The sequence below is a fragment of the Bos taurus genome, chromosome 7, assembly GCF_002263795.3.
Source record: "Bos taurus isolate L1 Dominette 01449 registration number 42190680 breed Hereford chromosome 7, ARS-UCD2.0, whole genome shotgun sequence".
NCBI lineage: Eukaryota > Metazoa > Chordata > Mammalia > Artiodactyla > Bovidae > Bos > Bos taurus.
Genome location: NC_037334.1, coordinates 7,997,972 through 8,025,041, shown reverse-complemented (window position 1 = coordinate 8,025,041; position 27,070 = coordinate 7,997,972). Strand labels below are relative to the sequence as shown.

The 27,070-nt window shown below is 54.2% G+C and overlaps 2 protein-coding genes across 6 annotated transcripts; one reads left to right on the top strand and one right to left on the bottom strand.

The window, feature by feature from the left end:
* The first annotated feature begins 6,993 nt into the window (after positions 1 to 6,993).
* SYDE1 (synapse defective Rho GTPase homolog 1) lies at positions 6,994 to 14,062 on the top strand. Of its 2 annotated transcripts, XM_024994839.2 has the most exons (9): positions 6,994 to 7,114; positions 8,670 to 9,005; positions 9,110 to 9,435; positions 9,562 to 9,754; positions 9,920 to 10,134; positions 11,070 to 11,196; positions 11,410 to 11,570; positions 12,143 to 12,368; positions 12,667 to 14,062. In XM_024994839.2, the coding sequence occupies exons 1-9, from the start codon at positions 7,027 to 7,029 to the stop codon at positions 13,068 to 13,070; spliced, it is 2,076 nt and encodes a 691-aa protein (XP_024850607.1). In that variant the 5' UTR covers positions 6,994 to 7,026; the 3' UTR covers positions 13,071 to 14,062. The 2 variants fall into 2 exon arrangements, with proteins under 2 accessions (XP_024850607.1, XP_024850606.1); XM_024994838.2 differs by having other exon boundaries at positions 9,110 to 9,754.
* On the bottom strand, positions 14,062 to 25,743 carry ILVBL (ilvB acetolactate synthase like). Of its 4 annotated transcripts, none has more exons than XM_005208495.5 (17): positions 25,687 to 25,743; positions 24,941 to 25,085; positions 22,963 to 23,164; positions 22,703 to 22,830; positions 22,463 to 22,601; positions 22,263 to 22,374; positions 19,120 to 19,219; positions 18,867 to 18,964; positions 18,615 to 18,751; positions 17,522 to 17,656; positions 15,756 to 15,870; positions 15,497 to 15,666; positions 15,353 to 15,423; positions 15,198 to 15,269; positions 14,914 to 15,019; positions 14,594 to 14,782; positions 14,062 to 14,359 (listed from the first exon to the last, which is right to left on the bottom strand). In XM_005208495.5, the coding sequence occupies exons 2-16, from the start codon at positions 25,073 to 25,075 to the stop codon at positions 14,604 to 14,606; spliced, it is 1,899 nt and encodes a 632-aa protein (XP_005208552.1). In that variant the 5' UTR covers positions 25,076 to 25,085; positions 25,687 to 25,743; the 3' UTR covers positions 14,062 to 14,359; positions 14,594 to 14,603. The 4 variants fall into 4 exon arrangements, with proteins under 4 accessions (XP_005208552.1, NP_001015535.2, XP_005208550.1 ...); NM_001015535.2 differs by having other exon boundaries at positions 25,351 to 25,738; XM_005208493.4 differs by lacking the exon at positions 25,687 to 25,743 and adding an exon at positions 25,575 to 25,620.
* Between the last annotated feature and the right edge of the window lie 1,327 nt (positions 25,744 to 27,070).

The following is a 27,070-nucleotide window of genomic DNA, read 5'->3' as shown; positions in this document are numbered from 1 at the left end:
CAATCCAAACTGTGTGACCCTAAAACCTGATCCCTCTCGCATCATGATGTTGGTTGGTCTCCCAGGTGGGTGACTTTCCCACCCACCTCCCAGGTGGATGACTTGGAACAGCTCAAGTCCTGCCCCATGTGCGGTTCTCAAGGGGCAAAAGTCCTCACCAGATCTGCTGCTGGGAGTGGCTAGAAAGCCATGCCAACAAGACATAATAAAGGACTCAGTAAGACTTGAGCCCAAGGTCCTGGGAGCCCAAGGAAGTTCCTACTTCCAAATGTACATTTATCAGGGATCTGGGGAATTACTGCCCTCTCTATGAATCTGTGTAGTGGGACGTCCCCCCAAGACCACCCTCAGATTCAGTGATTCACTAGAAGGACTCACAGAACTCAGCAAAGTTGCTATATTCATGGTTTATTGCAGAGAAAGGATACAAATTAAAATCATCAGGTGGGATGAACTGGGAGATTGGGATGACATATATACATTGTTGATACTATATATAAAACATATAACTAACGAGAACCTACTATATAGCCCAGGGAACCCCACTCAGTCCTCTGTGGTGACCTAAATGGGAAGGAAATCCAAAAGAGGGTGGGGGTGTGTATATATATATATACATGATTCACTTTGCTATTCAGTAGACATTAACACAACATTACAAAGCAACTATACTCCAATAAAAATTAATTTTAAAAAATTAAAAAAAAATAATATCAGCAAAGGTAAAAGGCACATGGTGCAGGGTCCAAAAGAGACAAGGCTCTAGCTCCTAGTTGTCCACTCCCCGTGGTGTCATGTAGACAGTGCTTAATTCTCCTAGCAATCATGAGTAAACAACACACGTAGTGTACTGCCAACCAGGGTAGCTCCTTTTGAGTGGTCGTGCCCAGGTCTTCATAGGGGGTTGACCAGTGTACTCCTCTGTTCAGGTTGCCTCCTCTACCTCTGGGACAACTAGCACCTATGAAGCCCTGGTGGCCACACTAGCACCCCCAGGCCTTAAAAGTTGGGCACTAGGGCAGCTCTGGGTTTGACTGCAGGTGGCCAATTGTCAAATATGTTCTGGGGCCTGTGCAGACACCTGGTCATCAAGAGAGCCCAGCAGACCTGCAGCTAATAATAAAAGCAAGGTAGGCTGAGTGCCGAAGGATTGATGCTTTGAACTGTGGTGTTGGAGAAGACTCTTGAGAGTCTTTTGGATTGCAAGGAGATCAAACCAGTCAATCCTAAAGGAAATCAATCCTGAATATTCAATCCAATCAATCCAATATTCATTGGAAGGACTGATGCTGAAGCTGAAGCTCCAATATTTTGGCCACCTGATGCAAAGAGCTGATTCATTAGAAAAGACCTTTATGCTGGGAAAGATTGAAGGCAGAAGGAGAAGGGGATGACAGAGGACAAGATGGTTGAATGGCATCACCGACTCAATGGACATGAGTTTGAGCAAGCTCCAGGAGATGGTGAAGGACTGGGAAGCCTGGCATGCTGTGATCCGTGGGGGGGGGGTGGGGGGAGCGGGGGCTGGGGCGGCAAGTCACAAAGAGTCAGATACGACTTGAGTGACTGAACAACAACAACATGGGCAGGGCTTCCTTGGTGACTCAGTGGTAAAGATTCCACCTGCCAGTGCAGGAGACATGGGTTCAGCCCTTGAGTTAGGAAGATTCTCTGAGAAGGAAATAGCAACCTATCCCTATAATATTCTTGCCTGGAAAACCCCATGGACAGAGGAGCCTGGCAGGCTACAGTCTATGGGGTTGCAAAGAGTCAGACACAGCTTAGTAACTAAACAAAAACAACTTCATGTGCAACAGGGGGCCCCCCTGTACCTCAGCTCCAGCTCTACAAGTGTCCGGCAGGGCTTTTTCATGGGTCATCGGGAGGCTCTGGCTGACATATGCTGCCCTCTCTGATTGCCTTCCAGGCAATACCACATCCTGCCTCAGGAAGCGGCCTTGTGGGAACTCAACCACCCTCTGTCCCCTCTAGTTCCTCAATGCTGCCCCAGGGGACATCTCTGGGTAGCCACTTCTTCCTTGGTACCTCTGAGGACTGACTCCCAGCCAGAGAGACCTGTGCAGGCTGTAGAACTTGCCTTATCATCCTGGAAGATGCGAGATGCCAGTGAGTCTCCAGTGTGGGAACAACTGCAATGACAACAGGAGGTGGCAGAAACTCCCTGTAATCAGCTCCATCTTTCATTTCCCAGGAAGTGAGGACCCCCAGAGAGGTAGCAGACAGGGGACTTAACCCACAGACGCATGCCTCATCCCCAACACCTCCTATTCCCATAATGGGGAGTTATTCTTCCCTTTGAACGGATGAGGAAATTGAGGCCTAGAGAGAATATCTTCATTCGGCATCTCCCAGAAGTTGATCCTGTGATAAGGATTCAAGGACAAGTAGTTTATTTGGAAAGAGATCTAGGAGGACTTCCCTGATGGTACGGTGGTTAAGAATCTGCCTATTATACAGAGTGAAGTAAGCCAGAAAGAAAAACACCAATACAGTCTACTAACGCATATATATGGAATTTAGAAAGATGGTAACAATAACCCTGTGTACGAGACAGCAAAAGAGATACCGATGTATAGATCAGTCTTATGAACTCTGTGGGTGAGGGAGAGGGTGGGGAGATTTGGGAGAATAGCATTGAAACATGTATAATATCATGTATGAAACGAGTCGCCAGTCCAGGTTCAATGCACGGTACTGGATGCTTGGGGCTGGTGCACTGGGACGACCCAGAGGGAGGGGAGGGGAGGGAGGAGGGTGGAGGGTTCAGGATGGGGAACACGTGTATACCTGTGGCGGATTCATTTTGATATTTGGCAAAACTAATATTATAAAGTTTAAAAATAAAATAAAATTTAAAAAAATAAAAAGAATCTGCCTACCAGTGCAGGGGACACAGGTTCAACCCCTGGTCCAGGGAGATTTCACAAGAAGCAGGGCAAGTAAGTCCACCAGCCACAACTACTGAAGCCCACATGCCCTAGAGTCTGTGCTCCACAACAAGAGAAGCCATGCAATGAGAAGCCCACGCACCACAACTAGAGAGTAACCCCTACTCATTGCAACTAGAGAAAGCCTGCACACAGCAATGAAGACCTAGCACCACCATAAATAAATAAATAGTTTTTCTAAGTGACCTAGAAAATGCTCAAGGGTTTCCCAGGCAGTGCTAGTGGTAAAGAACCCACCTGCCAATGCAGGAGACACAAGAGATACAGGTTTGATCCCTGGGTCAGGAAGATCCCCTGGAGGAGGAAATGGCAACCCACTCCAGTATTCTTGTCTGGAGAATCCCATAGACTGAGGAGCCTGGTGGGCCACAGTCCACAGGCTCACAAAGAGGGACACAGCTGAAGTGACTTGACACACACACAGAGAAAATGCTGAAAGGGAGGTGGAGAAGTGAGACAGGGAAGGGAAGGGAATCAGTAAAGAGTGCACTGATCTGCAAGTTCCCACTGTGGGTTGCTGGGACTCAATCCCATGAGGACCTCTGAGAGTCAGTGCAGAACACACACTTCAGTCAATCCACCTGAAGGGTGAGGAAGGTAGAATACATATTCATCAACTTCCATTGTCTGCCACAGAGGTGTAGAGCTCCACTCAAACCTGATCTGCCCCCTCTGCCTGCATTTCAACAAATCCCTGCTGAGGGCTGATTTATCCATCAGGCATCATAAGCATAGTACATCAGCCAATGATGTGAATATCTGGAGGAAACAAAATACACAAACGTGCACACACACCAAAATCTGAGCAGCAACTAGCAAAATTCAGATGAATTATTGTACAAAATTCACATAGTATGAAGCTTATCACTCATAATCATTTCATAATATACAGTTTGTAGATCATTTGTTTTCACTTATCAACAATTTCTGAGCACTGAGAAAGAATCATAGCCAACTGTGAATTAAATGAGTGGCTGCTGCTGCTAAGTTGCTTCATTCGTGTTCAACTCTGTGCAGCCCCATAGACAGCAGCCCACCAAGCTCCCCTGTCCCTGGGATTCTCCAGGCAAGAACACTGGAGTGGGTATTAAATGAGTTACATGTAACCAAATAAATGCAACAGGAAACATATAGAAGCTCTGTCAAAAGGGTTTACCAAAAATAATAATAATATTGATGTGACCTGTGAGTGTCCTTTGATCATTTGATGTGATATAGGCGGTAAGAGACACAGGTTTGATCCCTGAGTCAGTAAGATCCCCTGGAGGAGGGCCTGGAAACCCACTCCGGTATTCTTGCCTAGAGAATCCCATGGACAGAGAAGCTGGGTGGGCTAAACTCCATAGGGTCACACAGAGTCAGACATGACTGAAGCAACCTATTACACACACACAGTGGAACCAAGGGCTGCTCTTACCCTTACATCAGCCTCCAGCTCCTCTGAGTTACAGTACCCCAAAGGACCATAGTCCTGCAGTCCCTCCCCTCAGCTTGTGAAGAGGTATTGCCTTGACCCCCAACCCCTGTCTCCACTGTCGGCAGTTGCCTCAAATCTGATGGTGTGGACCCCACCCCTCTCAACCTCACTTCTCCCAAATACATAGAACCAAGAAACTAACAGAGCCTAAGAGACCTGTGGGACACCATCAAGTATATCAATATATGCCTAACAGGAATTCCAGAAGGAGAGAGGCGACAGGGGCAGAAAGAATAGTTGAAGAAATAATGTCCCCAAAGCTTTCCAACACTGATGAAAGACATGAATATACACATCGAAGAATCTCAATGAACTACAAGTAGGATAAACACGGAGATCTATACCAAAATATATTATCACCAAACACACACAACGTCCTCTGTCCAAGTCTCTACCACCTGCCACCTGATCTCCCACCTGCACATTCAGCAGTAAATAAGACAGACACGTGTTACCTCATGCAGCCCCAGTCTGAACAAGGAGACAGATAAACTAGAACTAGTCACTAGAACTATAGAGTTTAAGCCATAGCAAGTGTTACAAGAAACAAAGGGACTTCCTTGGTGGTCCAGTGGTTAAGACTGTGTTTATAATGCAGGGGGCATGGGTTTGATTCCTGGTTGGGGAACTAAGATCCCACATGCCATGTGGTGCAATCAAAAAACTTTTTTAATTTAAAAAAGAAGAAGAAATGAATCACAGTGATATAATAATGACTGGACAATGGTAGATGGTCAGGGAGATGAAGGCCTCCTAAGGAAATGCCATTGGACCTAAAGGATGAGAAAGAGGCAGCTTCAAAAGAATCAGGGCTTCCTAGCCAGAGGGAACTGCATGTGCAAAGGGCTTGGGGCAGGAACAGTTTGATGTGAAAAAGAGCCGGACAGAAGGTCATGGTGGGTGATGAAGACAACCAAGGCTATGAGGCCAGAAGTCTTGCTGGACTGGATTTTATTTGTGGAAATCTGGATTTTATTTTAGGTGGAGTGAGCAGTTATGGGAAGACTGTTCAGCAGGGGCATGCCATGATCTGATTTTGGGTTTTTAAGTCCACTCTAGGCACTGCATGGAGAATGGAATATAGGAGTAAGATGGTTAAATTTTCCAAAACAGCCACAAAAACACCTCCCATCCCACATTCTCTTGCACAAAGAATGTTACAAGGTCACCATGACACACCACCCATTGAGAGAGGTGGAGTCTGTGTCCCTTCCTCTTGAATCTGGTGCCAAAAGTAAAACAGTGTGACACTCCAAACTGGATCAGTAAAGGAAATTTAGCTTTTGCTTTGTTTTTTGAAGCCCTGGGTGGCTCTGTAAGAAATCCAACTACCCTGACTGCTGATCTGCTAGGAGGAATCCAGTTCGCACCAAGAGGATGGTTGTTCAGTCACTAAGTCGTGTCCGACTCTTTCTCACCCATGAACTGCAGCACACCAGGTTCCCCTGTCCTTCACTATCTCCAGGAGCTTGCTCAAATTCATGTCCATAGAGTCAGTGATGTTATCTAACCATCTCATCCTCTGCCACCCTCTTCTCCTTTTGCTTCAGTCTATCTCAGCATCGGGGTCTTTTCCAATGAGTCAGCTCTTTACATCATGTGGCCAAAGTATTGGGGCTTCGATGACAGTCCTTCCAATGAATAGTCAGGCTTGATTTCCTTTAGGATTGACTGGTTTGGTCTCCTTGCTGTCCAAAGGACTCTCAAGAGTCTTCTCTAGCACAATTTGAAAGCCTCATTTCTTCTGCACTCAGCCTTCTTTACAGTCCAACTCTCACATCCATATATGACTACTAGAAAAACCACACATTTGACTGTACAGACCTTTGTTGGCAAGAGGCTTGTGGAGGTGCCACAGCTCCTGCGGCAGTCCCAGCACACACCTGGCATCAACTGCAAGTTCTGTAAGTGAACACGCCTCCAGATGATCCTGGCCCTTCGTTTGTTGAGTCACCCCAAACCTTGAAATCTTTCCAACAAAAGAGTAGAGACAACCAATGTCAGCTCTGTCCTGCCCCAATCCTTAGCCCACAACATCTGTGAGCATCATAGCACGGCTGATTTACAACCACTAAGCTTTGGGGTGGTTTGTTAAAGAGCAGTAGTAACTGGACTTGGGGAGAGAGAGGAGTGGAGAACTGGATGGAGGAGGAAGGCAAGAGAGTGGCATCCGGGGAAACTAAGGGAAGAGGGGATGTTGTCAAAATAAACGATGCCAGGGCTTGCACCAGGCTGGAGCAGTGGATGGGAGGAAAGAGAAGAGATCTGTGGATTTGTGCAGGACGCCTTTTGGAAGTAAACTCAAGAGAACCTGCTGTATGCGGTCACTAATGGAGGGTGGGTAAGAGGAAAGACAACAGCCAGTGACAGGTCCCCCGCCCGGCCCTGGCGATTGACTACAACTCCCAGCATCGCTCGCTCAGGCCGCGGGAAGGGCAAAAAAAAAAAAGTTTGGGCCAAGCATTCCCGGAATGCGCTTCCTGCTGGCGCGGGGCGGGGGGCGGGCGGGGAGACCGGGCGGGGCGGGGGGCGGCGCGGCCGGAGCCCGGGGCGCGCACTCAGCCCGGCCCGGGCCCCAGCATGGCCGAGCCGCTGCTCAGGAAGACCTTCTCCCGCCTTCGGGGCCGGGAGAAACTTCCCCGGAAAAAGTCGGACGCGAAGGAGCGCGGTGAGAGAGAGGGAGGTGGGGAAGAAGGGGCCCCGAACCCCGCCCGGCTTGGAAGAGGGTCCCAGGGCCCCAAAGAGGGACCGCTGAGGGGACAGGAGAAGCCCCGCGGAAACCCCCGGCGGGTCGGGGTTGGGGGCGGGGGCAGGCAAGGGTCGTGAAAGTAACGGGCCGGGGGGGAGAGGGGGCGCGGACCGTTATGTGCGCTTGACCAGGGATGCCAGCGCTGCGGGCTCCTCGGGAGGCCCGGGAGGGGGCCTCACCCCTGACAGGAAATGGGGCCGAGGCTGAGCGCCTGGAGAGTGGTGGGGAGGAGGAGCTGGGAGGCTGAGAAACTTGGGCTTAGTCAGGCCAGGCTGGCGACACCCTGTGCCCTAGAGACCAGGGATGGGAGACGGGGGCGTACACCCTGCAGAGGAGAGAGAGGCTGTGCGTCGATCGTGGGGGCCACCTCCCAGTCCCCTCTTACCTACTAGCCGGTAACTGCAGCTACACCCACCTTAGGCAGCCGCAGGAAACTGCCCCCTATACAGGTGGGGAAACTGAGGCACGGAGCAGTTTGGGTGATTTACCCAGTGCCAGTGAAGCGACTTAACAGCTCTGTGGACTACGCTACTAAATGAGAGCCCAGAGAGACTCGGGGAGTGGAAGTATGAGATGACCAGAGGAGGGAGTCGGCATGGAAGACCTTAAAGACATGGGAGCTGCGTGGGACAGGAAGTCCCGGAAAGGAAGGGGTTAAAGGAGGGAAGGCCAGAGGACTTCATGGATCTGACTTCCCCTCAGCGGTCTTCCCAGAGATTCCCAGGGTTCCCAGGGCAGAGAGAAGGGACAGGGGTGCCCACGCACAAACACACACAGGAAACAGCCCAGGATGTCAAAGGGGAGGATGGAGCAGCGGCGGGGCAGGGGAGTGGGACGGGGTGGGAGGGGGGTGGTTCCGAAAGCAAAACTGTTGGGGTCTGTCTGGGCTAAAACACACGGTCAGCTCCAGGATTGGGGCAAGATTTGGAAAGAAAAGCAGCAGGGTGGGGAGTGACATGCTACGGGTAAAGAACCTGGCAGCCACACACTCACTGTCATGCCTGCTCTGGTCTTCTAAGCAAGCTAGCCAGCATCCACCATGGGCTGTGTGTGTGCCTGAGATATGAGTGCCTAGGAAGCGCTCTCATGCTGAGATCACAGTGAGGCTCAGATGGCAAGTGGTTTCCCCGAAGCCACCCACTGAGAAGGCACAAGCACGGGGCTCCACGCCAGCATTAAAGAGAGGCATGGGGACGTAGAGTGGGGAATACAAGGCCCAGGCCCGGAGAAACCTCTCTGGACCTCTGAGGCTGGAGGGCAGACGGACCGAGTCCTGTTTGGGACACTAGGGCAGGGAGCTGTGGGCAGGGAGCTGGTAGCAGGTGAGATTGCCAGCCTGCAGCCACCCATTCCAAATGAATGTGGGGAGTGTACAGGCTGAGTGCAACCCATGTCCCATAGGGGAAGAGCCCTGGGCTGGGGCTGCTCTGGGGGCAGTGGGAGGCTGCATCTCACTCCCCTTGCTCTCTGCCAGGCCGACCAGCCCAGCGCCCGGAGCCCAGTCCCCCAGAGCCCCAGGCCCCAGAAGGACCCCAGGCTGGAGCGGAGGGGCCCCCCAGCCCTGAGGCATCTCGGAGCCCCGCTCACGGTGCCTACCTGCAGAGCCTGGAGCCCAGCAGCCGCCGCTGGGTGCTGGGCGGGGCCAAGCCACCAGAGGAGGCCACTCTGGGGCCGGGGGCACCTGGCAGTGGGGAGCCTGCTGGTGAGATCTGGTACAACCCCATCCCAGAGGAGGACCCCAGACTCCCAGCACCGGAGCTCCCAGGCCCACAGCCAGGCTCAGCTGAGGCAGACAGCCCGGCCTCTCCAGGTGAGCACAAGCCTCCCACCCTGGGGCCTGCAAGGTGACTACAAGCATAATCACCCCCATCCCAAGCCCAGAATTCTGGACCCTGAGGTCTGCTGTCTTCACAGGCACAGCCCCTGCCAGCCCCCCAACCAAAGCCTCCCGCACCAAGTCCCCCGGCCCAGCCAGGCGCCTCTCAATGAAGATGAAGAAGCTGCCTGAGCTGCGGCGCCGACTGAGTCTGCGGAGCACCCGGACGAGCCGAGAGCGCGAGCGGGCCGCCCCCGAGGGCTCGGTCATTAGTCGTTACCACCTGGACAGCAGCGTGGGGACCCCAGGGCGGACAGCAGTAGCTGAGGGCGCACGCGGCCCGAGGGCGGGTTACCTCAGTGATGGCGACTCTCCTGAGCGCCCCGCGGGGCCTCCGTCACCCACTGCCTTCCGCCCCTATGAGGTGGGCCCCTCCGCCCGGCCGCCCCCGGCTGCGCTCTGGGGCCGCCTCAGCCTGCACCTGTACGGGCTGGGGGGGCTGCGGCCGGCGCCTGGGGCCACTCCGCGAGACCTCTGCTGCCTGCTGCAGGTGGATGGGGTGGCCCGGGCCCGAACCGGGCCGCTGCGTGGGGGGCCAGACTTCCTGCGGCTGGACCACACCTTTCACCTGGAACTCGAGGCAGCCCGGCTGCTGCGGGCCCTGGTGCTGGCCTGGGACCCCGGTGTCCGGCGGCACCGGCCCTGCGCCCAAGGCACTGTGCTGCTGCCCACGGTTTTCCGAGGTAGGGTGCATGGTCTCGGAGGGGGCGGGGAGGGCACAGGACTCGGCTCCCAGCTCCCTCCTTCCTCTAGAGTGCCCAGGGTGGGGACGTAGCTTGGCCTAGGGGACAGGGCACAGGAAGTGATGGGGGAAGACCCCACTCAGGAAGTCCCCCTTGTGTCTTTAGGGTGCCAGGCCCAGCAGCTGGCTGTGCGCCTCGAGCCCCAAGGGCTGCTGTATGCCAAGCTGACCCTGTCGGAGCAACAAGAATCACCCAGCACAGCTGAGCCCCGAGTCTTTGGGCTGCCCTTGCCCCTGCTGGTGGAGCGTGAGCAGTCCCCTGGCCAGGTGCCTCTCATTATTCAGAAGTGTGTTGCGCAGATCGAGCGCCGAGGGCTGCGGGTAAGTCCCTCACCCCACCCTAGCTAGCCCCCAGACCTCAGAACCACTCCCCAGAATACCCAGGGTATGGAGGCTGGGCTTCCCCCTACCCCACCTGGGGAACTCTTAGCTCCAATCCCAGCCTAGACAAGGGCAGGAGCTCCCTACACACCCCCAGATCCTAGCATCTAGCCCAGAACTCATGGGTCCTCTGTTCATTAGATAACATAGGATCCCAGCCCTTTTGGAGCTCAGAGTCTGGTGGGGGAAAAGACATGACTGCTACTGCTACTGCTAAGTCACTTCAGTCGTGTCCAACTCTGTACGACCCTGTAGACGGGAGCCCAGCAGGCTCCCCCATCCATGGGATTCTCCAGGCAAGAACACTGGAGTGGGTTGCCATTTCCTTCTCCAATGCATGAAAGTGAAAAGTGAAAGTGAAGTCGCTCAGTCGTGTCTGACCCTCAGCGACCCCATGGACTGCAACCTACCAGGCTCCTCCATCCATGGGATTTTCCAGGCAAGAGTACTGGAGTGGGGTGCCATTGCCTTCTCCGAAAGACATGACTAATAAATCACATATAAGAAACAGGCTGGGATAAGAGTGAAGAAGCTGGGACAACTTAAAGCAGGACCTGACCTGCTGGTTAGGACAGGGAAGGCTTTCCAGAGGAGGTGACAAGTAAGCTGAAAAGGAGTCAAGGTTTCCTGAGTCAAAGGAGGTGGGTGCCAGGACAAGTAATTTGGAGGGTTTACAGGGCTGGGTTGTCCAAGCAGCCAGATGGGGTCCCCCATGACAGGTGTCAGAAGAACAGAAAGGCAGCCAGTGAAGTTTCAGCCAGCCCCCAACCTCTCAGCCCATTGCCACCTGGATCCAGGCCTCTGGCCCTCACCCCATAGGGCCCACATCAGTCTGTACTCTGACAAAAAAGACACCTCTCTGCTCCTACCCCCAGGTGGTGGGGCTATACCGTCTGTGCGGCTCGGCAGCCGTGAAGAAAGAGCTTCGCGATGCCTTTGAGCGAGACAGTGCAGCTGTCTGCCTCTCTGAGGACCTGTACCCTGATATCAATGTCATCACCGGTCAGCTTGCCCCTTTGCTCTCCTGCCTGCTCCCCAGTCAACCCTCAACTCAAGGCAGTCCCTGTGGTCCCTCTAGGACTTCACCCCTTCTGTTGGCCTTGTTTTTACCTTCCTGCACCTGTCCTCCTCCTCTTGCCCCCCTCCCAGCCCCTGCTGAAGTTCCAGCCTCAGAACTCAGGGGTGCCCTAACTAGTGTGGGCCCTATATCCACAGGCATCCTCAAGGATTATCTTCGGGAGCTGCCTACCCCACTCATCACCCAGCCCCTCTATCAGGTGGTGCTGGAGGCCATGGCCCTAGGGCCCCCAAGCAGGGCTCCATCCAGCACTGAGGGCACCCGTGAGCTCCTCAGCTGCCTACCAGATGTGGAGAGGGTGAGTTGGGCCTGGGGGGTGGGGACAGTGGGCAGGACAGGGAGTGAACTGACATCAGCAGAATGTTTCTCCCATGCCTGGGCTGGTGATGGCCATGAATGTGTGGCACCATCACACTCCTAGTGCTGTTAGTGTCCCCACTTTATAGATAATGGAAGCCAAGGCCCAGGGCAGTTGAGTGAGTTGCCTCAGGTTTCACAGGCAGGATGTATCGAAATTAACAGACTCAACAGAGGTCTGTCAACCTACCGTAAGGGAGGTTCCTGGCTGTGGGATCCTGCCTCTGTACCTCAATATCCTCATCTGTAAAATGGGATTACTACCAGCCCTGCCTAACACACAGAGGAGAAGGTTCAAGCCCAAGTTCTGCCATTTCAAAGTTGTTACCTTTGGCCTCAGTCTTCCCTCCAGCAAAACGGGAGCATAATACTAATAGCTAAGTTCTGGCAGGATCATCTCCCAGCTATGAGACTGAATCTCAGTTTCCCCATTCTGAACCGCCTTAGTCTGCCTTGAGTGCGACAGGGGACCGACTTTGCCCATCTCGTACTCGCCCAACCCTCTTCTCTCAGGCTACATTGACGCTTCTCCTGGACCACCTGCGCCTTGTCTCCTCCTTCCACGCCCACAACCGCATGACTCCGCAGAACCTGGCCGTTTGCTTCGGTCCCGTGCTGCTGCCAGCGCGCCAGGCACCCGCCAGGCCCCGCATCCGCAGCTCTGGCCCGGGTCTCTCGAATGCGGTGGACTTCAAGCGCCATATCGAGGTGCTGCACTACCTGCTGCAAGCCTGGCCAGGTGAGCTGGCCCCCGCCCCCGCGCCGCGGAAACGAGCCTGGTATCCCAGACGATGCTTTCTCTGGCGGCCAGTTAAGAGTCTTGGGCTTCAGGCGAGGCACGCCCCCTCGTCAGAGTGAAAACCAGTACCTAGTTGCCTGAGCAACCAGTACTAGCTCAGCCAGTGAAATCCCGATCCGGTCGAAGGCCTTGCCTTTCGACAGGCCAGTAAGGGGCGTGATTACCTAAACAGCCAATCAGAGGCCTAGGTGTCGCCTCTGGACGTGACGTCACCCAAGCCCTCCCTCTCCCACTGCAGATCCCCGCAGGCCCCCAGAGCCTCCGGAGCTCGTCCCGTACCTGCGGCCCAAACGACAGCCATCGCTGCACTTGCCGCTAGCGAGCCCCGAAGTGGTGACTCGGCCCCGCGGCCGGGGCGGTCCCGAAAGCCCCCCGAGCAACCGCTACGCGGGTGACTGGAGTGTTTGCGGGCGGGACTTCCTGCCCTGTGGGCGGGACTTCCTCTCCGGGCCAGACTACGACCACGTGACGGGCAGCGACAGTGAAGATGAGGACGACGAGGTTGGAGAGCCGACTGGCGCCACCGATTTTGAAGACGACTTCGAAGCGCCCTTCAACCCGCACCTGAACCTCAAAGACTTTGATGCCCTCATCCTGGACCTGGAGAGAGAGCTCTCCAAGCAGATCAACGTGTGTCTCTGAGCCGGGCGGGGCTGGACCCCAATTACTAAGGCCAGGCTCCTGGTTGCTAAGGCGGTGCCCTAACGACCTAGGGAGGACCAGACCTGTAGCTCAGGCCTAACTCCTGGTTACTGGGGAATTGCCTAGCGACCAGCCGATCCTTTGCTGAGAATCATTCCCTATTTCCAGTACTCAGTATTTGGACACTGGTTGCGACGGCCGGGCATGGGGGACTTTAGGGACCAGCTATTGTGGCCATCTTTTCTTGAGTACCAAGGGCTTCTCTCCTGGCTACCAAAAGGCAGTTCTGCTTGCAGGGCCGCCATCTTTAGCCAGGGAAACACCAGTTACTGTGAGCATCACCCTGAGATGGTGAGACACCCTCCCAGTCAGTCCTTGCTGCTGCCAACCAAATCAGTATTAGCTTTGAGCACTGCACTCTGCTTCTCCCTCAGTGGGCCCAAGGACTATGAAGAAGTGCTGTTTGAGGCAGGGTGTCGGGGGAGCCCCTCTCCTGGGCTCTGGATAGATAGGAGCAGCCTGGGGCTTATAGGAAAACAAGTGGTTTCGCCACCCTCTTTTCCAGGGAAAACCTCATAATTGCCTCAAACCAGCAAAAGTAGATAGCAAGAGTCTGGCCCTTCCCCTCCCCAATTCTTCCTCCCCATTCCTGAAGAAATTAAGCACTTATAAGACCTCCCTTTTGGAGGGGCCCCACCTGAAGTGTCAGGCTGGGGGCACTTTGGTACGGAACATATTTATTGCCTCCCTGCGTGTGTGCCTGTGTGTGAGGAGTAATGTGTATGGACGTGTCTAGAGTGGGTATGTGGGGCTCTTTCAGGGACCACAGAGGGGGTGGGGGGAAGAGTTTGCAGTGCCCAGGCACCCTGAAATCCCCAGTAATGGTGCCTCAGTGAGCCCCCAAGTTCCAGTGGGAGAGTAGGGTCCCCTCCTGTCTCCCCCCTCTTTCCCTCACTTCCATCTTTGTGGACAATAAATCAATATGCACAGGTTCTGGGATGAGTACTTGGGCCCCCACGGAGCTGACGTGGTTTATTCAGTGTGTGAGACAGGAAGCTGCAATACTTTGGCCACCTAATGCAAAAGAGCCAATTCATTGGAAAAGGCCCTGATGCTGGGAAAGACCGATGGCAAAAGGAGAAGGAGGCAGCAGAGGATGAGATGGTTAAGATAGCATCACCGACTTAATGGACATGAATTTGAGCACACTCTGGGAGATAGTGGAGGGATGAAGGAGCCTGGCGTGCTGCAGTCCATGGAGTCGCGAAGAGCTGGACACGACTTAGCGACTGAACAACAAGTGAGGAGGGGAGAAAGGACACAGTTGAGCTCACAAATAGACCCAAGGACTCCCCAGGGCTGTCAGAGCCTCTCTTAGCTCTGACTCCGTCCAGCCCCTCCCTGTCCTCAGGGAAGATTGCAGGGTCACTGGGCCTCATGGCTTAGGCCCAGGGCAGGCAAGGATAAAACTCCAAGCCAGCTAGGCACAGTCCAGAGGTGGGAAGAGAGTCAAGAGCACTGACCCGTGAGGCCCTACATGGCGATGGAGCCGTCCCGGAAGTCCGTCCTCCCGATGAGAATGTTGACCACAACCGGGTGGCCATCCTGGCACCACTGCTGGGCGTCACGCAGCACCTTGACCACCTGATCCTCATTCTCACGTGACAGCAGCAAGCCCTGGGCCCCCAGTCCCTGGGCTGCCTTGTGATAATCTGAAACGGGAGGGCAAGTCAGAATGGTGGCAGAAACCCAGCTCCCCATGCAGGTAGCCCAGGAGAGGAATACACGTTCAGCTGACCCTGAAATGGCATTCCCCCTCCCCACCCATCCAGGCCCCTCTCACCAGTGTAAGCCAAGCCACAGGCCACATTGCTGCCCAGAGAGGGCACCTGCTCCCTGGAAATCTGGGTCCAGCCAGCATCATTTCCTATCAAGGCCATCACTGGGATCTGCAGGGAGGGAGAGGAGGCCAAGCCAAGGCCTTCAGTCCCAAGGCTTGGCCAGTGGCAGGTGAGAGGCAGGGACAGGACCTCTGCCAGATAAGGAGCTCCCTCCCCAGTCCACCCCTGAGGATATCTCCCAGAATCCCAGGCTCTGAGCTTCCCTTAGGCCAGCCCGCCCGGTCACCTTGTGTCTGACGAAGGTGTCAAATTCGATGAGGCTATAGCCAAACGCTCCATCCCCAAACAAGCACCAGACCTGAGGAGGGTACCAAGGATGGTTGGGCTGGCTTACGGCCCAGAAAGCAGCAAGCCTCCCGCACCCAGCACACTCTGACTCACCTCCGCATCCGGCCGACACAGTTTGGCCCCAAGTGCAAATCCGGCACCAACCCCCAGAGTCCCAAAGGCCCCTAGGAGAACCAAGAGCAGGTGTAAAGAGGCCCAGAGGAGTGCAAGCTGCCCCAGGTATAGGTCTTCCCTTACCAGGATCAAGCCAACGCAAGGGCCCACGGGGCTGCACCAGGTAGGCAGCTGTGCCCACGAAGTCCCCGCCATCAACCACCAGGATGGAGTTGTCAGGCAGAGTGTCCTCCACCAGCTGCAGGACCCGCACCGGGTTAAGATGCTGGGCTACGGGCATCAGTGCCTTCTCCCTGTGACGGAGCAAGGCAGGTCAGCAGAGCCAGCAGCCTAGCCCGCCAGGAACCCATGACCCACCAAGTCCACTCTACCCAGCCCCCACCGAAAGGCCTGCTCCTTCTGTTGGTCGGCTTGCCGAAGCTCCTCTGCCCAGTCTGAGGCCCACATCTGACCCCGGAGGCCCTCCACCAGCTTCACCACGAAGGAGCCCACATCTCCTGGGGAAGGAAGAGGGCATAGCTGTGGGGAGAAGGCCACCTCCTACCCTTTAACCACCAGAGACCCAAAGGCAGCAGGAAGCCAACAGGCATCTGAAGCAAGGAAGCAGGTAGCGGGGAAGGTGGGGGTGGAGATGGCCTAAGGCAAAATGAGTGAAATACCCCAGAGCCTGCCAGAACCAGGGTTAGGGCAACAGGGGTGAGAGGGAGAGCAAGGCCAAAGTGAGTTGGCGGGGCTTCCCTGGGGCCTCAGTGGTAAAGAATCTGTCTACCAATGCAGGAGACACAGGTTCGATCCCTGGTCCGGGAAGATCTCACATGCCACTGAGCAACCAAGCTCATGCACCACAACTATTGAGCCTGTGCTCTGGAGCCCAGGAGCGGAACCCTAGAGCCTGTACTCCACATCAAGAGAAGCCCCACAATGAGAAGCCTGCACACTGAAACTAAAGAGTAGCCCCCACTGGCCACAACCAGAGAAAAGCCCATGCAGCAATGAAGACCCGGTGCAGCCAAAAATAAAAAAATTACAAAGTGAGTTAGAAACTCATATCTGCCTCTGTCTCCTGCCTCCCCCTTCACACCCTAGGTCACACAGAGGCAGGTCAATTCTGCCTCTGAAACATGTCACTAAACACACCTCTATCGTCCAAGTACATCTCAACAACCCAGGCACACAGAGTATTGGAGAGCAACCAAATTAGCCAATGACGATGTACCTTTCATCAGCTCCATCTCAGAAATGATCACACAGAGGCTCAGCGAAGCTGAGTTTCTCCTCCCTGCCCATCCCAACTCCAGGCCTCATGGTTGCTGTCCTGGCCTTAACAGCCCCCTTGCCTCTACGTGGTCCTCTCCAACTTGCTGCCCATCAGCTGCTCCAGTGGGTCTTCCCAAACATGAATGCACATGGTGCCATTTCTTTGCCCGACACAAGTTCCCTCTCACCTACACTGCAGGGTAGAGTCAACGTCCTTGGAACAATGGGCAAAGCAGGACACGGAAAGGCTGTGGAAGAGGACTGAACAGGGGTAGAAGAGCCATGACAGAAAAACTGAGAGACCCCAGGGCAGGCCCTAAGGGCAGCGGGCAACATGGGAGAGTACAGTCAGGAAACGTGATCACATGCACATTCCCAGGCCTTCCCCCTGGTACACATGCTGTGTGTGCATGTGCATGTGTGCTCAGTCGGGTCTGAGTCTTTGTGACCTCATGGACTGTAGACCGAGAGGCTCCTCTGTCCATGGGATCTCCCAGGCACAAATACTGGAGTGGGGTGCCATTTCTTCCTCCAGGGGATCTTCCCAACCCAAGGATCAAACCCTCATCTCTTGCATCTCCTGCATTGGCAAGAGGATTGTTTATCACTAGCGCCATCTGGGAAGCTCTGGTTTACAGTAAACAATTTTAGAGGTAGTAACAACTGACCTACGAAGGGGAATGACCATTTTATGCACAATAAAAATTTCTAAAAAAAACCCTACCCTTAGTTCATCCAGAAGCACCTACCAGTCTAAGGGTCAAATATGCATCTCCAGCCAACTGGGTGCCCCCTGCGGCAGGATCCAGGCCTTGGTCACCAGCACCCAGCTCAAGCCAGCTGTCAGCAGAGGCCAGAAGAAAAGCGACACATACAAAAGGAGGGGCTCACCCTGCACAGCCTCTTGGGGCTTCCAGAAAATGTCTGAGTTGATCAGCATCTCCTTCCGGTCACGGTTGACAACAATGATTTTGCTGCTGCGGCTGAGGACACGCCCATAGGACAGGCGGAAGTCACACACTGCTCCTGGGGAAAGGGGACGGGGTCTCAGCAGACCCAGGACCAGTTTCCTGGGGGTGCCCGCCACCTTACTCAATCCACTGTGGTAGCCCGAATGCAGAAAGGTCCCCATCCCTCACCTCTCCCTGTGCCAGTGCCACCTGCAATAAGACTGCAGGTACCCACTCCTGGAACCTAGACTGGCCCCCGGACCTATGGTGCTCTGGCCTGTAAGAATGTGTGAGAAGTCATGGCGTGTGTTCCTGAAGCCAGACCTCCAGCAGCCTTGCAGTTTCCACCCTTCTCTCTGATATAACCTTGTTCCCCAAGCCCTGCATGTTTCTCATCACCCACCAAGTGAAGAAGGCCAGGCTGCTTGGCTGGATGATGAGAAACATGGAGGAGGAGGTAGGGGGAGAGAGAAAACTCAGTTACCCCAACCGAGGCCATGCTAGCCCAGTCCTGCAGCCAGTCAACCCCCAAGTACACGAGCCAGCCCAACCACTGCCTTCCCACATCCCTGAATGTAGACTCAAGGATGAGCCCTGCCAAAATGAGAAAAAAACTGTCAACTAACTCATGGGTGGGTCTTGAGAAATAATAAGTGCGTTGTAAGCCATGGCGTTTAGGGTGGTTATTATACAACGGTTGCTAACTGATAAAACTATTATTTGCCTAGCAGGATTCAGAGCACTTTATGTAAGAAGATATGTGTACGGGCTGTGTCAATGTTATATAATGCATATATATGCAAGTACTGTATACACAGCCCCACAGGTGCCCACTCTCTGTCCATGCCCTTCTGTGTAAAGCTGGGTCCCAGACACAACTGGCACTTGGTGAGAAATTAGGGGTGAGAGGTAGGAGGGTGGGTGATTATGAGACTAGGTGCCAGCCAGTACCCAACTAGGGGGGCAAGGTCACATGGGCAGGGAGGTACCTAGAGGGAGCGAAAAGGGAGGGAGGGTAGGAGGACCAGGCCCACCTGCCAGGACGACCACGTCTGCCTTCTTCAGGGCAGCCCTGCGGTTCTGCCGGAAATGGAGGGGGTGGTTGCGGCCCAGCAGTCCCCGTGCCATCCCCGCCAGGAAGCAAGGGATGCCCAGGGTCTCCACGGCAACCCTAGGGATCCAGGCAGAACAGAAGTGAGTATGGCCCAGGGCCTGCCCGTCCTCCCAGGGCACCAGGGGACCAGGCATGTGACCCTAACAATAAGGGCAGGCCGGAGGCTTCTCACCGAAGCTTGTCTGAGGATGTCGGAGGCAGCAGGGCCTGGCTCCCAATTAGCATGAGGGGCTTTTTGGCCCGACTCAAGATCTCCACACATCGCTGAACCTGGGGCAAGAGGTGGGGGCTCAAAGAGCTGACCTCGGGTCACCAGGAGGCCCCCAAGTTGACAGCCCCGATACTGATTCAGAGAGAAGCCACTCAGCATGTGGCAGAGGTTGGAGGGGGGCGGGGTCCCTGGCCAGGGAACAGAGGTAAGTCACCTGCTGGGGGGAGGCCTGGGGAATGTCCAGGGGCAGAGGCCCCTCAGGCTGAGGCTCCCAAGCTCCTGCAAAGAGGTTGGCCAGGGAATTCGCCAGGTACCTGCGAAGAGAAGAGGAAGAGGCCATTACCAGGAGTAATTACCAGGGTTTCAGAAGCTGAAAGAGAAGGGCCCAGAAAGGGACTGGAAAGGGCAGGAACAGAGGTGGATGAGCAGTGGCCTGGGGACACAGACCCCAGCGGCCAAGTGCCCAGTGGCCTGTTTCCCCTTGGAAGCTTCCAGTGACCACCCCAACCTAACACAGACCTTGAGAAATAAGGGCCACAGGCTGGAGCACCAGAATCAGGGGCCAGACCCGCTGGGTCAGACAGATGTGGGCTTGGGTTCTGGCTCTGCTGCTTCCTGTGTGACTCTGGTTGAGAGACTTAACTTTTCTGAGCTTCCTCCTCTGTAAGATGTAAAAGGGACCGTCTCTCCCAAGGTCCAGTGGTATATCCACTCAGGATATAAAGCATGTTGCAAAACACTGTGCTGTTGTCTAGGCACTAAGTCATGTGTGTCCAATTCCTTTGCAAACCCATGGACTGTATGCCAGGCTCCTCTGTCCATGTTATTCTCCAGACAAGAATACTGGAGTGGGTTGCCATGCCCTTCATCCAGATCTTCCTGACCTGGGGATCTAACCCGACTCTCTTACATCTCCTGCACTGGCAGGCAGGTTCTTTACCACTAGCACCACCTGAGAAGCCCGGTATGTACATATCTATCCCTAACTCCCTAACTATCCCTTCCCCCATCCTTTCCCACTGACAACCATAAGTTTGTTCTCTAAGTCTGTGAGTCCCTTTCCATTTCATAAATAAGTTCATTTGTATCATTTCTTTTTAGATTCCCCATATAAGGGATGTCATATGATATTTCTCCATCTCTATCGCACTTACTTCACTCAGCATAACAATCTCTAGACCCATCCATGTTGCTGCAAATGGCATTATTTCATTCTTTTTTATGGACTCAGCCCTATTCTTATTTAAGGTAATAATGATTAATTCTTTTCTACTTCAGCATATGCTTTGCAGTATCAAAATAATCTCACTTTATTTTTCACAAAATCTTAGTCTAGAGAGAAAAAGCCATGTTTGTCCAGCTTGCAGATGAGGAAGCTGACATCAAGCAAGGTTTACTCACAATATACATAAGTCAAATCATTATGCTGTACACCTTAAACCTACACTGTGCTGTTTATGTCAATTAGATCTCAATAAAACTGGAAGAAAAAAAAAAAGAGAGGTTTAATCATTTGTTCACAGCTAGCTAGTGGCAGTTCTGGGATTTGAACCCATCTCTCTGGACTTTCATTTCACTCCAGCTACGTTACAGATGGAACATAGCTGTGTGAATTAAGCACTGAAGGTTCCTTCAGGCTGAACCCTAGTGCACCATTAACAAACTGGACAACTGCATGCAAGTCATTCAGCTGCCTTGGGTCTCAGTTACCTAATCTGTGAAATGGATTGAATAATACCTGAGTCTTAACTCTAAGGGTTATTATAAAAGACATGTGAGTTAACCTGCTACACCATGAGCTGGCCTTCCAGGTGCTCCTCATATGCCCAGGGAGCAGGGACCTGTCTGTCCTGTTCATGCCCATCCTGGCACCCAGCACATAGTGGCACTCACTAAATATTTGGAGGGGGAGTAGAAGGCAGAGGGGCAAGGACAGGCAAATGGAAGGGACAGAGGGGGAAGAGGAGGAGAATTGATTCTCCTTTCTGTGTCCTGTTTCAGCGAGGTCCACCTCAGTGGTGACCAGAAGTGATCCCTGTCACATACCTCTGCTCAGTCTATGCCCCTACTTACAACCTTTTTTAGCCTCTCAATGGAAAGACGTTCCTTCATGAAACTTGCAGCTCTTCCAGGAAAACCTTAAAGCTCATCCCACGCCAGGCCTGATGCCCTGCTCTCTCCAACACCCAGGCTACTCACCACTCAAAAGTCCCATAGGAGGCCCCAGAGTGAACTGTGCCCATGCTGTGGGCCTATAGGGACCCACCGTCCCCTTACCCTGTCCTGCTGCAGGTCCAGACACTCATATGAGATCCATCCACATCTCTGCATTCCACAGCCACCAGCTAGATTCCAGGCCACCATCATCTCTCATCCCAGGGACTGCCACACCACCTCCCTGGCTTCCCAGCTTCCACCTGACCCCAAAGTCCACTCTCTGGCAAGAGCCACAGGGATCGTTAATAAAAACCCAAACCAGGGCTTCCATGATGGCTTAGTGGTAAAGGATCCACCTGCCAATGCAGAAGACACGGCCTCAATCCCTGGCCCGGGAGGACCCCACATGCTTTAGGACAACTAAGCTCAGGTGCCACAACTACTGAGCCTGTACTCTACAGCCCGGGAGCTGCAACTACTGAGCCCCACATGCTCTAGAGCCGGTGCTCCAAACAAGAGAAGCCGCTGCAATGAGAAGCCCACAAACTGCAACTAGAAGAGAGTAGCCCTGATTCACCACAACTGGAGAAAAGCCTGCATAGCAATGAAGACCCAGCACAGCCAAATTAATAAAAATAAAAACCAAACCAGGGTATCCCATGCCAGTGCTTAAGGTCCTAAAATTAAAGGACTCAAATTAAAAACAAAGCCCCAGGGACTTTCCTGGCAGTCCAGTGGTTAAGACTTTGCAGGGGTACAGGTTCAATCCCTGGTCTGGGGGTTCAGATCCCACATGCCTCAAGACCAAAAAAACACAAAGCAGAAGCAACACTGTAACACGTTCAAGACCTTTTATTTAAAAAACCACAGCCATTTATTTAAAAAAACAAAGCCCCAGGTCTGCCCAGGCACTCCTGCTGACTGCTCTCAGCTCAGCCTCTACCCTTCTCCCCTTTGCTCACCTGCTGCCACCACACGGGCCACTTTGCTTCCCAGCCCACAAACTTCATTCCTGCCTCAGGACCTTTGCATATGCTGTTTCCTCTACCTAGGAGAAACTCTAGGTAGAGGAGAAACTCTCCCCGTGGCTGGCTCCTCTCAAACTAATGTGCAAATCAGTGAATGAGTCAAAGAAAGGATGGGTGCTGGCAGGGATCTGTGAGAGAAGCCAAGGAATATGGGAGGGAGTGGGCTACTTACCAGTGGACCGCTCGACTCATGAGGCCCTTGGGCGGCTTAGCTGGCACCATCTCCTTCTGAACCATGAAGTAGGGGTACAGCACGTCCAGAGGCAGTTCCACAAACACCGGGCCTGCATGGAGACAAGGAGAACGCTCAGTTTGCTGTGCCTCCCAGGTCCCAGGGTGGAACCTCTGCCCAGCCCCCGCCCCACTACCTACCGGGGGTGCCCGACTGTGCAGCGGCCATCGCAGCCCTCAGGGTGGGGATGATATCCCGCACTCTCCGCACAGAAGCACAAAACTTGCAGAGCGGCCGGAACAGGGCTATCTGATCAATTGCCTGGAGTGCACCCCGATTCTAGTAGAGACAGAAAAAAATCTAGGAAGTCAACACATGAGCACTTCCAGGCTCCCTGGGGTCCCTGCCACCTGCCCCCCACCCTCACCAGGACAGGGCACCTGCAGCAGGGTGCTGGCAGCCCCACCCAGGAGCAGGACTGGGGACTGGGCTATCTGGGCATTCTTCACCGCAGTCACTGTGTTGGTGAGGCCGGGACCGGCCGTCACTGCAGCCACGCCCACTGTCCCTGGAACACAAAGCCTGTCTCAGCTGGGTCCACCCTCCCGGCCACGTTCCTCCCCCCGCCAAAATAAAAACCCTGCCCCCTCAAAGACATCCCAGTCTCACCAGCCCCCAGCCCTCCCCATTCTGCCCTCACCGGTCAGGCGGGCTACAGCATCAGCGGCAAAGACAGCTGTGACTTCGTGGCGGGTGTCCACCACGCGGATGCCCAACTTCTCACAGGCCACCAGCAGTGGCGAAATGTGCCCGCCGACCAGTGTGAAAAGGAAGCGCACACCGTGGGCCTTCAGCACGGCTGCCACATTTTCCCCACCATGCCGGGTGCTTGCCGTGTCCACCTGGGCCGGGAGAGGGGAGGAGTGAGATTGTCAAGGACCAAGGTGCGGACACCAGGGCAGGTGGGCAGAGGAATTACACCCCTCCGCCAGGAAGTAGGGGAGGGGCAAGGTGGGAGGCAGGGGAAGCTTGGTGTTGCTTTGCTGTTGTTTAGTCGCTAGATCGTGTCTGACTCTTTTGCGACCCGCATGGATTGTAGCCCGCCAGGTTCCTCTTTCCATGGAATTTCCCAGGCAGTAAACACCGGAAAGGGTTAACTTCCTTCTCCAGGAGATCTTCCCGACCCAGGGATTGAACCCACGTCTCCCGCATTGGCAGACGGATTCTTTACCACTGAGCCACACCAGGCATCTTATCAGAGCCTCCCGACAATATAGCCTTTTACAACTACAAAGACCAAGACTCCTGAGCAAGATTCAAAGTCCCATAGAATCAGTGCTCTCAAGGCACCTGTGGCGCAAGCAGGAAGAGAGGTTAGGGAAGGTGGATCCACGGAACCCAAGGGAGCTTGGCCAGAAGCCACCAGCTGGGACTCCAGAACAGCCCGCCCTCCAGTATCAGGGCCCCACAACAGGAGACTGCTGACTCGTCTCCCAGGCCCCTCCCACCCACTGGAACAGGCCCCGCTCATAGGCTGCCAACCACCAAGTGCCTAGCACGGGAGCAGCCTGTGGCAAAGACGATGCTGGGGCTTCCCAGCCCCAGCTTCCACACAGCCCTGTACACCAGAAACCAGAGGCCTTTGTCACTGTTGTGGTTGTTCAGTCACTCAGTCATGTCCGAGTCTTTTGCAACCCCACGGACTGCAGCCTGCCAGGCTCCTCTGTCCACAGGACCCCCCAGGCAAGAATACTGGAGTGGGTGGCCATTTCCTTCTCCAGGGGATCTTCCCAACCTAAGGATCAAATCCACATCTCCTGCATTGGCAGGCAGGTTCCTTATCACTGCACCACCTGGGAAGCCCGGCCTTTGTCTTAAATCTTTACAAGTCCACAGGGATAGTGGCGCTGCTCCAGGCTAGGAGGGAGACTTCCCTGGTGGTCAAGACTTCGCCTTCCAATGCAGAGGGTGTGGGTTCAATCCCTGGGCAGGGAGCTAAGATCCCACATGCCTGGTAGCCAAAAACCCAAAACATAAAACAGGAGCAACACTGTAACAAATTCAGTAAAGACTTAAAAAAAAAAAAAAGGAAAGGGTCTGGAAAAGGGTGATTTTCTTCGAGGAGCCAAGTAGTTCAGAGCCAGGTCTGTGGGGTCACTTCTTCCCCAAACAGGTCACCTAAGGCAAGTCATCACACACCCTCTCTGAGCCTCAGTTTCCGCTTGTGGAAAATGAAGACAAACTGTTGGGTACTTGGGAAAATCGCTCTAAAGCGTTGAGCAGAACAGACAGCTACCCTCACAAAACTGTTACGGCCAGCCACATCCTCTGGGGCCTGCCCTCAGTACTCTGACTCCACCGTGTTAGGGAGCATCGCTCTGTGAAAAGGACTGGGGACCTTTAAGGAAGAGGGTAGATGGGGTGTGGAGTGCCGGGCGGGGTGTGGAGTGCCGGGCAGCTGTAGTTTGCCTGTGGCCTCTTCCTAGAGGCAAAGTCCAGGGTCCCAGAAGCAATTCCGCAATAGCAACCGGATCCTAGAATTTCCCGATCAGTCAGTCGCTCTGCATTAATCGGAACCTCACTCTCCTCGCCTGTGAAATGGGTTAGCTAGAAACGGTGCTAACGGAAGTCCACTCCTTTGACTGACCCCGGCCCGCCACCCCTGTATGCCCCCGAACCTTGTGCATCAACTGATAGAAGAGCCCCAGGCGGTGAGCGGCGCCCAGCAAGGCGGCCACTAGCGTCCCAAAGGCCAGGAGCAGAAAAGAGGAGAAGAAGCCCCAAGCTGGGGCGGCAGCCACCGCGGTCTCCATGAGCTGACACCTAAAGAAGAAAGGGCAGTGCTAGGACTTGGACGCGACAATTAAATTATCCAGAAGGCACACCCCCTCTCCCGGCCCAGATCCCGTCCACGCCCCTTGTCTCGCACACCTAAACGATCACGCCCCTTACACCTCCAGGCTCCTACCCAGGCCACGCCCCTTGCAACGCTAGCCCAACCCCCTCGCCCCCTACATAACCACGACCAACTAAATTAGGCCACCACAAGTCAACGCGGCGACAACGCCTCCAATTACTTCCCATTTACCTGCTTCTCAATGGGTCCGCGGGAAGCCCCGCCTCTCTTTGATATCAAGGACCCGAATCTTCGTCCTAGTGGTGAGCCCACCCCACGACTACACCCCCAAGTCAGCGTGCATGACCCTCTCCTGAAGCCGGACCCCTCCCCTCCAGCGAGGGCCTGGACTCCAATCTGACTCCCGACTCCAGGCCGTGAGTCAAGGTCAGATCGTAACAGGATGCTCCTCCTACCCTCGTGGCACTTTAACCTTCATTCATAGGAAATGGCGCTGGCTCCAGAGGAATTCGGCGCCCTACGTGTCACGTGACCAGGCGCACAACTTGAAAGGGTTGGGCCAATTACCTATGTCCTTGCCCCTTTTGGCCACTTGGATCCAGGGCTCCCCTCCGCGCATGCGCGGAGCCCTAGCCACTCTCCGGGACACAGGCCCCTCCTCTAAGAGCTCTGTCTCTACTGGCTGCCTCTTGCACAGGCTCCGCCCTCCCTCGCTTTTCATTGGCTAGTGCTGCAAGCCTCACACACGCACACCCTTTTTTTTTTTTTAAACAAGAAGCCACGCCCCTCTACGACTTTCAGCAGCCTGGAGTCTAGCGGATCCGCCCTCCTCCGGTCTCCCCGTGGCCCCAAGTTGCGGGCCTGCAGATTCCCTGCATTCCGAGCCCATACTGCTTCCCACATCAGGCATGCTGTACGCCCCTTCACGTTGGCCCAGTACGGACGATCACAAACCCCTCGCCCAGTGTCACCATCCGTGATCTCAGCCCAATCAAACCCTGACCCTCTCTCTGGCTCCAGACTCGGCCTCCCACCCCACCGCAATTCTGAAAAGGCAGAGGCCTGCCCTCTTTCCACTAGGCCTGCTTCCACTGTTTCCCTTACCCTCGTAGGCTCTGCCCACTTCCTGCAGTCTTGGGGGTTTTCTGCTTCCATTGAAGGAGAGGGAACACTCTACGAGTGGTCCCCGTTCCAGCCCACGATTCGCCACATTGCAGCCTTCTGGAAAACGATCTCCCCATCAGTAAACGAGGAATAATTATGGTCCCCAATGCTCTGCTGCTCTCCAAGACAAACCCTGCCGTTTTATACTGGCTCCCATCCCGAGTCAACTTCTGGGATTGCCCTCTGAGAATTCTACCCCATCGTTCATATTCTGTAGAATCATTCTGTTGCAGAAACCAGTACTCAAGAAACCGAGCACTACACTCAGAGAGTTGGAGAACTCAGGTTTATTTCGCCAGCGGGCTCAGTGGAGTTAACACTCCAAACTCTGAGCCCTGAACAAAGGGGTTATGGAGTTTTTGTACACAAACAGGCATGATTAAGCACGTTTGCTGGGGTTGGGCAATTGCAAAGAGCAGGACAAGGGTGAGATAAGCTCCAGACCCTAGTATTGTGAGTGCCCACTTTCTGAGACCTACGTGATTCAGACTTTGCAAGGAGCAAGCTGAGTTACAGAGGCAGAAGGAGCAGGAGGGTATGTAAATTTTTAACTCTTCAATTCCACCCATTAAAACAAAACTTCCATCAGCCCCACATTCTCCATGTGTTACTGTCCATTTGCTTCTCTTTTTAGAAAAATCCACCTATGCTTGCTGCCTCCGTGAGTTCTTCTATTCCCTTTGTTTTATAAGAACATACATTGAATAATCCCCTGGAGAAGGGAATGGCAACCCACTCCAAGTATTCTTGCCTGATGAATCCCATGAACAGAGAAGCTTTGATTTTT